Source organism: Leiobunum rupestre, chromosome 11 (genome assembly GCF_980474605.1).
Source record: "Leiobunum rupestre chromosome 11, qqLeiRupe1.1.hap1, whole genome shotgun sequence".
NCBI lineage: Eukaryota > Metazoa > Arthropoda > Arachnida > Opiliones > Sclerosomatidae > Leiobunum > Leiobunum rupestre.
In genome coordinates this window covers 33,151,943-33,165,977 of record NC_143394.1, presented here as the reverse complement: position 1 = coordinate 33,165,977, position 14,035 = coordinate 33,151,943, and the positions used below count along the sequence as shown (strand labels likewise).

Here is a 14,035-nt window from a genome sequence, read left to right as displayed (position 1 = left end):
GCTGCTCTTAGAGCTCTCAGCCAGTATAGTATTCTTTCTAAACTGGTTTTTAGCTGCTTAGATCTCCTCTGCACTCTTGGGTTGCACAATAAAGTTCAACTTTGTTGGGTACCTGGGCATAAGGGGCATCTTGGGAACGAAAGGGCCGACGCCTTGGCCAAGGAAGGTGCGACGGCTGGGTTCATTGGTCCAGAACCTGCTCTCCCCATCTCCCGAGGACTTGTACGCGGCTTGATCTCCAAGTTTATGTCAGATCATCAACTCAGACAATGGTCTGAAATTGAGGGTCAAAGGCAGGCCAAAGAGTTTACTCTTGGCCCTTCTAGGGAGAGAGCCAGAGAATTACTTTCGCTCTCTAGGTCCAGTATTAGGATTGTTACTGGCCTACTTACAGGCCACTGCCATCTTAACAGACATTTAACGCTTATTGGGGTCAGTGATGACCCGATTTGCAGAGCTTGTCTAGCTGAGGAGGAAACTGCCTCACATGTACTCTGTAGCTGCGATTAATATGCAGCCCAGAGGTTTGAGCATTTGGGTATGCATCGGTTAGAGACGTATGACGTCTCTAATATCACGGCCGGGCAGATTTTAAGCTTTATGTCGGCAATAGGACTTATTTAAGTCACCCAGTTTGGGGATGCACAATGGACCTTAGGTCGAAGTGTTTGGCTTGCCACCCCACTCAATAATAATAATAATAATAATAACCATTGCTTTAAATGTATTTCTTTGTCGCTGATGCTGGCCCAATAAGCGCCCACGCTTGTATATATTCCAGTTCAATAAATTCTATTCTATTCATAAAGAAATCCAGTTTCTCACTTTATGCCCCCTTTTGTAGAATTCCTAGAAACTAAGCTTATGTTTATTGTGTTGGTTGGAGCTAAGTTATCACTGAGGCGAACAGGTGGTTTTTTTTGCTGCTTTCCTTGCACGACGGACTTCCCCATCCCGGACCAGTCTTTTATCATATACTCTATATCAATGTTAACAGAGTACACTACCAAAAGCAGAAACCACAGAGTTCGCTGCCTTTGGTTGTGTACTCAAGTAATATTGATTTCGAGTATAGGTGGTTCAAAAGAGAACGTTTTGTTAGGGCCATTTAGGACTCTTGGAAATTGGAATTGAATGGGAGTTCTTTTTTTAGGGGGCTAGATGACCAATTTTTAAAAATACATAAAATTTAAAAATCACATTTGGAGGCCCCAGAGGCAATTTTTTTAAACTTTTAGAGGCCCCTAAAATAGGCCTAAAATTTTTGAACCTTGTGCCTACTGCTGGCGGGGGCACTGTGCCCAAACGAAACTCTTTCTTGATTGTATAACTGATTTCTCCATTGAGTTGGGAATATTAATCTAGAGATCCAATCAAATCTGCTCCCCGAGAAACAAGTTTTTGAAAATTACGAATGTGCCGTCTCCACTAAAATAACGAGTATACGTTATCATATGACCCGTGGCGCCAACCATTATTTTTGAAAAAAAATCTTATTGCCGGAATACGCGTCTTATTTGAACGAACCACTGAGAGATAGACGGCGCCACGGGTAGAATGATAAAGTTGACTCGTCATTTGGAAGCAGACTGCAGTATTCTTATTTTTTAAAAACTTGTTTCGCGAAATACTGAAATCCGACGTTTTGATTGGACCTCTAAATTAATATTCCCAACTCAATGGATTTCTCCCGCTCCCAGTTTGTTAATTTCCCAACTAGATCTGGCGGTGCACTGTGTCGCGACAATATTCTTGATTTAATTTTTTCCTCTGACCCCGGTCTGGTACTAGTGACCACGATATAACTTTCTTCAATTTTGCTTTGCTTCCCATTTTTAGACCTAAACCTAATTTCTACCAAGGGAACTATCGCTGACTCTTGGGTTGCCTTTCATTCCCTCTTAACTGCCGGCATTTCGTCCTTTATCCCATTTAGTAAGACGTAAAAGTAACTCTAACCGCCACTTTGCCTTGAGCAGAAAAGCTAAATCTATTGCCTGGTGTCGCCTAAATCAATCTAAAAAACTACACGCTTCCCAGTCAGTTACCTCTGGACATGTTGCCCCTTATCGTAAGGCTCGCAACGGCCACACTAACCACTCGCGTAATTTGAGGAGAAAATCTGAGGCAGCTCTTTCCAGTCTTATAAAGGTCAACCCTAAAGCTTTCTATTCTCACGTCAATCGATAAAATAATTGAATTTAAAAAATCTGATGGCTCCTCTACCTCTTCCTTGGAGGCCGCCAAATGTTTTAAATCTGTATTTTGCCTCTGCTATTCAACCTCTGCCCTTTGTCCCGTCTCCTTCTTGCGCTGCCCCTCTCTCTACTTTTGACAATTTTACCTGTACGCCAGCTGATATTAGTCGTCTTCTCGGGAGGCTAAAAATTGACAAGTCTCCTGGTTCCGACGCTATTCATCCACTCTTATTGCGCAATTGTGCCGCTTCCCTTGTTTTCCCCCTTGACCTTCTTATTTCGTTCTCCTTCTCGAATAGTTCGTTGCCTCCTTTCAAGAAGGCGGCAAATGTCACGCCACTTCACAAAAAGGTTCCCCGTGATCTTCCATCTAACTTTCGCCCCATTTGCGTTTTAAACCAGGTTCCTAAATTGTCTGAAACCTTGGCTTTTGAACAGCTGCTTAGCTATCTCTTCCTTAAATTTTTCTACCTAAACGATCCTGTCTCTCTAACCTCATGTCTGCTTCTAACCGTTGGTCAAGTTGGCTTGATCAGGTCTTCGCCGTCGACGTAATTCTTCTGGATTTTAGAAAGGCTTTTGACTCCCTCCCCCACGCCGCTATTCTTTCCACCCTTCAAGACGCCGGTGTTTGTGGTGATGCGCTTGCTTGGCTCGCGGATGACCTTTCTTATCGTAAACAGCGTGTTGTGGTTCACGGTGAAGTCTCTGATTGGGCTGATGTCCATTGTGGTGTCCCCAAGGGTTCTGTCCTTGGTCCCCTTCTGTTTAACGTCTTAATTAACTCCCTCCCTGATGTTGTTCGTGACGCGCTCATTGAGCTCTTTGCAGATGACACTAAATTATTTCATTGTATCAAATCCTCTCCCGACTGTCTGTGTCTTCAATCTAACCTTAACGCTGTTGTTCTCTGGGCTGACTCTAAGGGGTTATCTTTCAACACCGACAAATGCTCCGTCTTACACTTAGGAAGGAATCACCCCAATCACACGTATTTTATTGGGGATGCCCCAATTAAGACCACTCTCTCTGATCGCGATTTAGGCATTATTATGGATCCTTCTCTAAAATTATCGATATAATTCCCTTATTCTCCCCCACTTGGATTTCTGTTCCCCAATCTGGCACCATCGTCTCCAATCGGATATCCTTGCTCTCCAAACAAAAGCCCACCTGAGGCTTATTGAGCAATTCTTTTTTGTCATAAATAAATAAATAAGACTAACCTAATTTTCTCGCCTAAGCCCCGACTAATTAGTTGAACAGAATTCTGGAGACGCTTCAAAGCGGCTGATGTACCTCAGTAGGCCACTCCTACCATGTCCAAATATCGGGAACAGTCCATGCTTTAGTGTCGAATGGTATTTCCAAAATATGATTGCCCCTAAGCCTATCGTCGAGACAGATTTAGTATATATTATTCTCACGCGCTATTTGTACGCGCACTACACTATGACGTTGCTCGTGATATATTAGCTCGCGCTCGTAGTAAGTTGGGTGACGTCAAAAATGGCTGACGAATCGCATTGAAGCTATACAAAATATTGCTAAAGACTAAAAGTTCCGACTTTCAAAACATCGCGGCCTCCGTAGCCGAGAGCGTAAATCAGTTAACGCGTAAACTGGAGGTCGCGAGTTCGAACCCGGTAATCAGATTGTAAATGTTGTAAAATAAAACTACGGTACTACGGATAATAAGAAGTCAATTGAAAAGTTTAACCCAGTGATCATCAACAAACTACTTTTTCGTAAAGTTTAACGCGATACAACATGTAAAATGAAAACATCGGACGGTAAGTGAACCTTTTTGTAAGTTTTAACTTTAAGTTTATTTTACGATAGGTAAATTTTCTCTCGCTTTCATTGCCAAATAGTATACCGAAAAGGCGAGGAAGTCTGAAGCACCCACTAAAGTATCTTTTAAAGTGCCAAAAAGACTGTAAGCGCTATGCTTCTCAAATGCTTAGTTGGTTTACAATGCAAAACACCACTAATATATATTAATATATATTGTTAATATATTATATATACTAATCTTTTCGACGCAAACACCAGTGGTTAATTAGGCCCGTTGCAAAAGTCTGCTTTGTTAGAATCACACATGTTAAATTCTATGGGCTAGCACTTAGAAACAGATTAATATAAGGTATGGTGGTAATACAATAAACCATTTATAAGAGATTGTTGCTTAATTTTTTTTATTACTTTGCGTATGAATGCTCCAAATTTTTGAACGCACATTTGGTTATCTTACGGTATCAAAGGGCGTACCCTTAACTGGATTTCTGCATACTTAGAAGGCAGAAAATTCCGAGTGGTTGTTCCCGGTACCCCGTCGGAGTGGTATCCCTCGTCGTCCTTGGACCCTTGTTGTTCATCATCTACATCAATGATCTTGGAAACAACGTCGCCTCAACCCTCTACGTCTTTGCGGATGGTGTTGCTCTCTCTCTCGGGCAATTTTCACTAACCAAGACTGTGCCACACTCCAATCTGACCTTTCTAAAATTGAGGATTGGAGCGCGACTTGGATGCTACCGCTCCACAACCGTGGCTGCCCCTCCCACGCCGCAGTTTACTTCCTGGGCGGTGAGCCCCTCAAGCGGTCACGTCCCACAAATATCTAGGAGTGACCTTAACGCCTACCCTCGAGTGGAACACTCTCACTGGCCACGTAACGTCTCGGGCTGCGCGTTCCTTAGGACTTGTAAGGCGTCACTTGGCGCACTGCTCATACACCGCGAAAACCTTAGGTATAACTACGTACGTTCTGCCTACCCTCGAATACTGCTCCAGTATTTCCAAGCCTGTCCGAGCAGTCGAGCACTCCCGGAGCAGGCTTGGAAATAAGGTTTATTTCTAAACTGGTCTATTTGGCCAGTGACTCCCAACTCTTGAATTATTTAAGTGGTCACGTAGACCAGTTGGTTAATAATACGGTAGATAATTTTGAATTAATAAACTGAACACTGGACCAGTGAACCCCTAGCTTTTGAATAAAAAAACTGGTCCGAGCAATTAATAAACTGGTCTTTGACCCAGTGACCACCACTTATTTCCAAGCCTGTCCCGGAGATGGCGCGCCAAAGGGATACGAATTACGAACTGAACGTCGTCTGCTAAATTTTAGAAGATGTACGGCATGTTGAGGAGGAGGGTTAAGAAAATGGGGTATCAAAAAAATGGGGTATCATAAAGATTCAAGAAAATGTTTAATTTTTAATTAATAATGTAAATAATTCTGCTTACTGCAAAAGATGTCTAAAAAGGTAAGCTTATAATTTTTTTAATTGTATTCTTTTTGGCTGTACTAACACTGGCTTAAATCCCTAGAAACATAAATAATAAAATAAAATAATTTAAATTTGTTTATATATGGTAATCATGTTTTAAAATTTAGGAATAGTTTAGGTGGGATTATTCAAATTTTTTATTGTTAGTTGTCATGCTGATGTGTATGGTTGATTAGAGAAGTACTGTAATTGGAAAACACTTACCTTCTAATAATTAAGTGTCTTGATGACAATTAAACCATGTGATACTAGATTCAAATTTCATGTGGTTTTGACATATAGTTTCAGAAGATTATTTTGTTTGGCTCATCATGGCCAAACTTTGCTTGCTTGCAGCTTTTGCAAGTCACCAAAATAAGTAGGCAACGGTAAACAACAATTCGTCATTCCCTCTAAGCACTTACACTTGTACATGTTCTGTGCCCAGGTGGTGTTTATAGGTTAGAGGTTTTTAGATTGTCGTTATCTGTATTTTCTCTTCCAAGTATTGCTAACCTGTTTTAATTTATAAACCGTAGCTATGAAGCGAAATAAAAAGGATTCTATTGTATGAGTTAAAGGTTAAAAAATAATTATAATAATTTCAAATAGTTGTATTAATTATTTCAGATATCACAGCCAAAGTCCTGGATTGAAAAAACATTCCAAAAAAGAGAATGCATAAAATTTATGCCCTCCGTAAAAGATGTTGGCCGGTAAATGCATTTTTGAATATTTTATAAGACTTATCCATTGTATTTTTTTTAATTTTTTACAGATGTTGCTGTGGTCAAACTTTGGCGGAACATGATCAAAGAATATACAGTCGTATACCCCAAGAATATTTTAATAGAGTAGCCAATGATGAACACTGGAATGCGTTAAGGCATACAGTTGCCACATCAACAGATGCCTATGGGACTATAGAGTTTCAGGGAAGCTCGCATCCTCTCAAAGCTCAAGTAAATAAAACTTACTATGATTTTTTTTTACTGCTCATTTAGATACATGTTTCAGTATTAACTAATGTATTTTTTTAGTATGTGCGGATGAGTTTCGATTCAAAGCCTGAATCTGTTTTGCAACTTTTAACAAAAGAATATCATTTGGAACTTCCAAAATTACTTATATCAGTTCATGGTGGTAAAGCGAATTTTGACATTCAGTCAAAGTTGAAAACTATTCTACAGAAAGGCTTAGTTAAAGCAGCTAAAACCACTGGGGCGTGGATTATAACTGGTGGGACAAATACTGGTAACGTTTTTGTTATATTCCAAAGATAAAAGTTCTGGCTTTTTTACTTTCAACTTATTATTTGACTTTGTTTTGCTTTAGGAGTGATGAAACATGTTGGGGAAGCCATTCAAAATGAAAGGTCACCCAGGTTGAGAGAGAGAGTGGTAACGATGGGAATAGCTTCATGGGGAATTATTGAAAATCGTAAAGAGTTGTTAGGCCATAATGTTAGTATTATTATTTTGTCCTATATAAAAAAAATAACAAAAAAGCTACGTTTCTTTTGCAGGTGGTTGTGCCTTATTGCAGTATTTCATCTCCTAAGAGTCGTTTTAGCGTATTAAATAGCCATCATTCGTACTTTGTATTAGCGGATAATGGAACTGTGGGTAGATATGGAGCGGAAATTGTATTGAGAAAGAAACTTGAGAGGCATATTTCAAAACAGAAAATATACCAAAGTAATATACAGAAACTTAACTGATTTTAAACAGTAGTTTGAATATTTAAGAAATGTGTTTTAGGGCATGGTGAAAGCTCTTGCGGAGTTCCTGTAGTCTGTGTTGTCATTGAAGGAGGGGTAAACACAATTCGTACCGTTTTAGAGTACGTTACTGACACTCCTCCAGTTCCTGTAGTAATCTGTGATGGAAGTGGAAGAAGTGCTGATTTAATTGCTTTTGCTCATAAATATCTCTACGAAGACGAGTATGATTATTTTTACTTTTTTATGGCTCTTTTTCTCATATCATTGTTAATTTTAGCACCTCAGTGGTGGAAGTGCAACAAAATTTACTCAGAACAATCGAACAAACGTTTGGGCTTGGACCTGATCAATCCGAACAAGTTTTCATCGAACTTTTGCAGTGTATTAGAAGGAGAGATTTAGTAAATAAGTCATTTATTATATTTTCGTTTTATTTTATCAATTCTAATTTCTCGTATTTAAATTATCTGAATAGATTACTGTGTTTAGAATGGGTGAGGAAGGCTGTGAAGAATTGGATCAGGCTATTCTTACAGCTCTAATTAACGGTTGAGTGGGAGTCAAAACATTTTGCCATGTCACTGTGATAAGCAATTACCCCCATTTATGTTTATGTATTACGAATGCGCAGGCCATCATTTATCTAAAACGGATCAGTTGGCTTTGGCTTTAACATGGAACCGGGAAGATATTGCCAGGAATGAAGTCTTTGTTTATGGAATTGATTGGCCTGTACGTTTCATATTTATTTTAATTTGATTCCTTTTAATCTCAAATGACTGGACTTTTTTTCATAGCCTGGTTCTTTAGAACAAGCTATGATGGATGCCTTAATGCTAGACAGAGTTGATTTTGTACAGATTTTGTTAGAAAATGGAGTGAGCATGCACAAATTTTTAACGATAACAAGATTGGAGGAATTATATAATACAGTAGGTGAATTTTGTGGGTATATGTCTTGTATTTAAGGTATTAATATAATTTCTACATTTAGAAATTTGGACCTTCAAATACGCTTCAGTACTTATTGAGAGATGTTAAAAAGCACATACCTCGTAACTATAGATATCAGTTGTATGATATTGGTTTGGTTATTGAAAAACTCATGGGTGGGGCCTACCGATCCTCTTACTGTCGTAGAAAATTTAGACATTTATACCATAGTATGATGAAAAAAGTAACGTAAAAAATTAATTAATTAATAATATTATGAATTTGATGAATTTTTGGTTTAACAGAATCCAAAACATTTAAGACAAACAGAAATTCCGGGTCGCAATGAAATTTCATTCAACTATCCTTTCAACGAACTTTTAATTTGGGCTGTATTGATGAAAAGGCATAAAATGGCTGTCTTTTTTTGGAAGCACGGGGAAGAAGCTGTTGTCAAAGTAACAGCCTTTTAAAGTGTTTCATTTGAAAGATGACTTTTTAAAATTTTTATGTTTAAGGCTTTGGTAGCTTGTAAATTGTATAAAGCTATGGCTAGAGAAGCCGCTGACGATGATTTGGAAATGGAAATTTATTCAGAAATGATTCAGAATGCGACTGAATTTGAAAAAATTGCCTTAGAATTGGTTGACTATTGTTATAGACAAGATGATGATGTTACTTTGATGTTACTAACACACGAACTTCAGAACTGGAGCAAACAAACCTGCCTTAGTCTGGCTGTTGTGGCAAAACATGACAATTTCTTGGCCCATCCTGCTGCTCAGGTTCTTGTAGCGGATTTATGGATGGGAGGTTTGAGAATTCGAAAAACCTCTAATCTCAAAGTATGTCAATTTAATTGAATTCTATATGTGAAAATTATCCTTTTTTTTACGTAGATTCTTTTGGGAATATTATTTCCACCCATGATATTATCTCTTCGTTTCAAAACAAAAGAAGAATTGCAGTTAATGCCTCAAACAGAAGAAGAACACCGACTAGATACTCAAGATGACAACGATGATGATGGTGATTCTTTGTCTGGCCAGTTCAAACGCGAAAAATTAAAGGAAGAAGAATCCCCCAATTCATCACCACTTACGAATTCGGTATTTTAGTTTTTAAGAAGTCTAGCTTCAAATCGTTATTTCATGAATATCTGTATATATTCTAGCAAAGACGTTTGAATCAAAGTAATGTTGAAAATGGCGAGGAAGACACTAACTCGTTGAAGAGTGTTTCTGGGACTTTGAGTGAATTAAAAGCGGAACAACTAATGGAGCAGGCCTCTCAATCTTCGCCGAACAACCATAATTATATGGTAATGTCACTACAAAATATTCAAAGATTTGATCACAGTTTAATAACTTGAATTTACCTTAATTTAGCATAAGCGGTACAAAAAACCATTTAATCAACAAGATTTGTTGACACATAATGGTAGTCGTTTAACCATGGAAAGTGGAAAAAGCGGAGCACCGACTGACAACTTCCTTTATGTGGAAACTCATGATTTTTCATTATTATCTCAGAGTCATAGCCCCTTAAAATTAGGCATAAAAATTTACGAGTTCTACGCTGCTCCCATCACAAAATTTTGGCTACATAGTGTAGGGTAACTTTTAAGTTTTATCCCTTGTCACAGTAATTTGAAAATTTAACAACATCTTTTCCCTGTAATTATAGATGGCTTATATGGTATTTTTGTGCATGTTTACGTATACAGTTTTGGTGCGAATGACCAAAGAACCATCCTGGCCGGAACTTTACAGCCTTGCATTTCACGCAACATTTGGAATAGAAAAACTTAGAGAGGTATCTCAAATGATAAATTAACAATATAATAATTTAAAGGAAACTAATTATGTAATTTGCACATGCAAAAACATCTATACAGAATGAATGCAATGCAAGAGCAAATTTAAAAACACATGAAATGTGATTTAATTTATACAGGGAAAAGGGGGTGGGGAGGTATAACACAACTTTAGCGCTTACATGTAAAAAAAGTCAATATATTATAACCTTTAATGCAAAACCAACTTTTCCCAACTTTCTTTCCTTTTTATAGATAACTTTTTCCGAACCGAAGAAAATTACTCAGAAATTAGTGGTCTGGGTAGAGAAAAAGTGGAACCCCGCTGATTTGGCTGTGATAACTTTCTTTTTCATTGGTGTCTTTATGCGTTTTGAGCCAGCGACGCGTGCAGATGGAAGAATATTTTACATTTTGTCCATAATGTATTGGTACCTCCGTGTCTTAGATATACTTAGCGTCAACAAGTATTTGGGACCATTTGTTTCTATGATTTGGAGAATGGTAACCCATTTTTTTATTAAATTTAAGATTACGTCCCCATTAAAGTATTTTTTTCTTTACAGGTGATAAATATGATTTATTTTGTAATATTTTTGGTAATAGTATTAATGAGTTATGGAGTGGCTCGTCAAGCCATTTTCAATCCCCGCGAAGATCCGTCCTGGAGATTAGTGAGGCATATTTTTTTTATGCCTTACTGGATGATTTATGGTGAAGTGTTTGCGGACACAATAGAACGTAATCCTTTTTTATTGTCTGTAGGTTTATTCAGTTACTTAAACTTATCACTTCTTCACTTGCAGCTGAATGTGGAGAAGGGGAAGATTTGTTGCAGTGTGAAACTGGAATGTGGCTCAATCCAGCCATAATGGCTATTTATCTGCTCATTGCCAATATCCTGCTCATCAATTTGCTGATTGCTGTTTTTAAGTAAGAGTTGATTAGTGGCATGATTTAAAGGCAAATGTTAAAATCTTATCTCTCTTCCATTTGCAGTAATATTTTTGTGGAGGTCAGTGCAGTTTCCCAGCAATTATGGAAAGCACAAAGATACAGAGTTGTGATAGAATACGAACAAAGAACAGTGCTTCCTCCACCCTTCATCTTAATCTCGCACATCGTTTTATTATGGAAGTTCTTCCTGCAGAAATGGGAAAATAAACCAGTTATCTATGATCATGGACTTAGTAAGTGTATACTAACTATATTCAAAAGGGTAATTCTATAAACTCAATTCTGAAATTCTTCTTAAGAATTGTTCTTGGACGATTTTGACATTGAGAAAATTAACGATTTTGAAGAAGAATGTGTTGAAGGTTATTTGAATGAAACAGAATTGGCAGCTAAATCCTCAACAGAAAGGCAGCTTCGAGAAACTGTGGGAAGGGTTGAAAATATTGCGGTGAAAGTTGATGACATAAATCAGCAACAGAAGAAGTTGGCATTGACGCTGGATTCTTTTAAGTTACAAATAAAGGATTTTGATGAACATTTGCAAGCAACGATGGAGAACATAAATCTTTTACAGAATTGTTTCCTGAGTGATGCGAATGTTGAAGCAGTTTCAGAAAGCTTCCTTGCAAGGAGTGGATCTTCATTGAGTATTGATAAACTGGATTTGACCGATGATGGTTCTACCAAAGGCAGCACGGATGCAATAACTACCTCTCAAGCTGGACCTTCCAATCAAGATTCTGACATCCTTGAAGATGACCAGCCTACGGAACTTCCAAATATGCGCTTCAAATCATCATTTAGAAAAAGCGTGCAAAACCGCAAGGTTGACCCTACAAGACGACTGTCTTCCTTTCCGAAAGATGATTATTTGTTTCGTAATGAACATGGATTTCCAAGATTGACTAATTCCACCAAAATTAGAGGAAAAAGTTTGTCTGAAGTTGAAAATGCATCAGTATTTCCTCCTCATATTCAGCGGGAAAGATCTAAAGTTGAAAGAAGCAATTCCACTCTTAGTTCTGGGAAGCATGCCAATGTGCAAGTACCCATTTGCATAATTCCTCCATCACCACGTTACTCTCGCCGACCCAGTTTTACTGATTATACCTCAATAACTGATGACTTGGAAGAAAATGTTATGATCAGAAACCATTCCGGAGGCAGTACGAGAAGACCTGTTTCAAGAACAAATAGTTTTGACCACGAACAAGCTTTGGCAATGGAATCCGAGATTTTGCATGGAGCGGAAGAAGCTGATTATCATTTAATGGAGCCATTGATTCAGAGGCGCCTTAGAAGAGATTCTGAAAACCTCACACGTAGCTTGGAAGATTTATGTAGCATTCATACTACTTCCGACAGCGAAAATGATACAGTAATGGAGCCATTGTCATATGCTAGTCAGAGTACAGATAGTTCAAAAAATTCTGTCAGTCTCAGTCTTCATGAAGAAAATGAAAGCTTCGGTGAAGAGTCTCGGCCACTTACTCCTCATTTATTGCATCCAAACTGGAGTGAAACTAAATTTTAGATTTTGAAATTTTGTACATCGAAAATCAAAATTATACTAATTAATTTAAAAAATAGATGACATTGAAAAAAATAATAACTTAACTCTTTTACACTGATAAAATGTTTAATTTTCTAAATTTTTAATATAATATCATGAGCCAAGCTATAATTGTATACTCGAAAATTATATTTGTAAAAGATTTTTATATACCAGAAAACATAATCAAATTATTTTTAGGGAAAGTATTAATTTTTTATTTATATTTTAAAATAATTGCTATATAATAAATAGTTTTTACCATTATGTGCTTGCAATTACTGTTTATTTAGACATTTATTGGCTTATGATTGTGGTAAAGGTCGGGAGTGGTAATGAATAACAATCTGGATCACCCTCCGAATATTAACAAATGGGGGTAAGCACCTGGTGTTTTTTTGGCGCGAAAAAGATCGAGGTCGTGATCTAGTGTTGTTATATACCAATTACATTCAACTATGAACTAAACCACATTCGAATTTACCGCGCTCCGCCTAGTGTTAAGACTCTAGATGGCGCTACCGGAGCTGCATAGGAGACTTTGCTTAGCTACGGAGCCGGGAGTAACCCCCGGGTTTTGGGGGTATTCTTGTTCCTGGCTCGACCACGAGCGCTAGCTCCGGTATTTCCTATTGTATTATATGTATCAGGCTTGGAAATAAGGTTTATTTCTAAACTGGTCTATTTGGCCAGTGACTCCCAACTCTTGAATTATTTAAGTGGTCACGTAGACCAGTTGGTTAATAATACGGTAGATAATTTTGAATTAATAAACTGGACACTGGACCAGTGAACCCCTAGCTTTTGAATAAAAAAACTGGTCCGAGCAATTAATAAACTGGTCTTTGACCCAGTGACCACCACTTATTTCCAAGCCTGATATGTATATCTTTTATCTTCATTAAACTATATGATTAACCAAACAAGTTTAATTAATGAACATAACAAGTGTCAACCCAAAAACGCATCGATGATATAACAGTCACTCAAGCGGGACCTTCCAATCAACAGCCATTCTTCCGCTGGCATCATGGTGATGCTATAAAATGAACTAATTATTTATTTATTTAGTGAGGTTATCTACAAAGCCGCCGACTTATGCGTAGACATACAAAATCGCGGAATTGACAATGAACATAATGTAAATTATTTTTAAAAAAGTAAAAAAAAAACAAGTTCGCCAAGAAGGCGATAATATTATTTCGTGTCCATATTAAATTTAAGCAGGTAGCATGAAATCATGAATTAGTAATAAAAATTAAATTTTAGTGAAAAATTATTTCTGGCCATACACGGCTTGAATAAGTAAGTGCCCCACTTATTTATTAATTCTGGCCTTAGACAGCTTCGACAAGTACTTTCGAATATTAACAAACCGGCGAGCAAACTTATTCTAAATAGTAACAAACTTCTTAAAGGGCAACGCCAGTGGCCATGCAGAGGGGTAAATTATCATATAGATAAAAAGAACCACTGCGCACGCGCTATCTGCCATAGCCTTTCGCTCTGTAAAAAAAGCAGAATCATATTTGCCACATTTATTTTGTATCCATGCGCCTCTGGCGGTTCTTATGCGATAGCTAA

General features: G+C 37.7%; 1 protein-coding gene across 1 annotated transcript; it reads left to right on the top strand.

Moving 5' to 3' along the window:
- Positions 1-5,888: 5,888 nt before the first annotated feature.
- On the top strand, positions 5,889-12,676 carry Trpm (transient receptor potential cation channel, subfamily M). The gene is made up of 24 exons (XM_090162468.1): positions 5,889-5,931; positions 6,010-6,038; positions 6,101-6,186; positions 6,249-6,432; positions 6,511-6,724; positions 6,806-6,933; positions 6,996-7,167; positions 7,231-7,414; positions 7,471-7,594; positions 7,669-7,741; positions 7,825-7,925; positions 7,991-8,125; positions 8,188-8,370; positions 8,432-8,584; positions 8,645-8,971; positions 9,026-9,235; positions 9,301-9,447; positions 9,515-9,736; positions 9,813-9,941; positions 10,198-10,446; positions 10,509-10,683; positions 10,749-10,875; positions 10,942-11,132; positions 11,199-12,676. Exons 1-24 carry the CDS (start codon positions 5,904-5,906, stop codon positions 12,431-12,433), a joined length of 4,806 nt encoding a protein of 1,601 aa, XP_090018594.1. The 5' UTR covers positions 5,889-5,903; the 3' UTR covers positions 12,434-12,676.
- Positions 12,677-14,035: the final 1,359 nt, after the last annotated feature.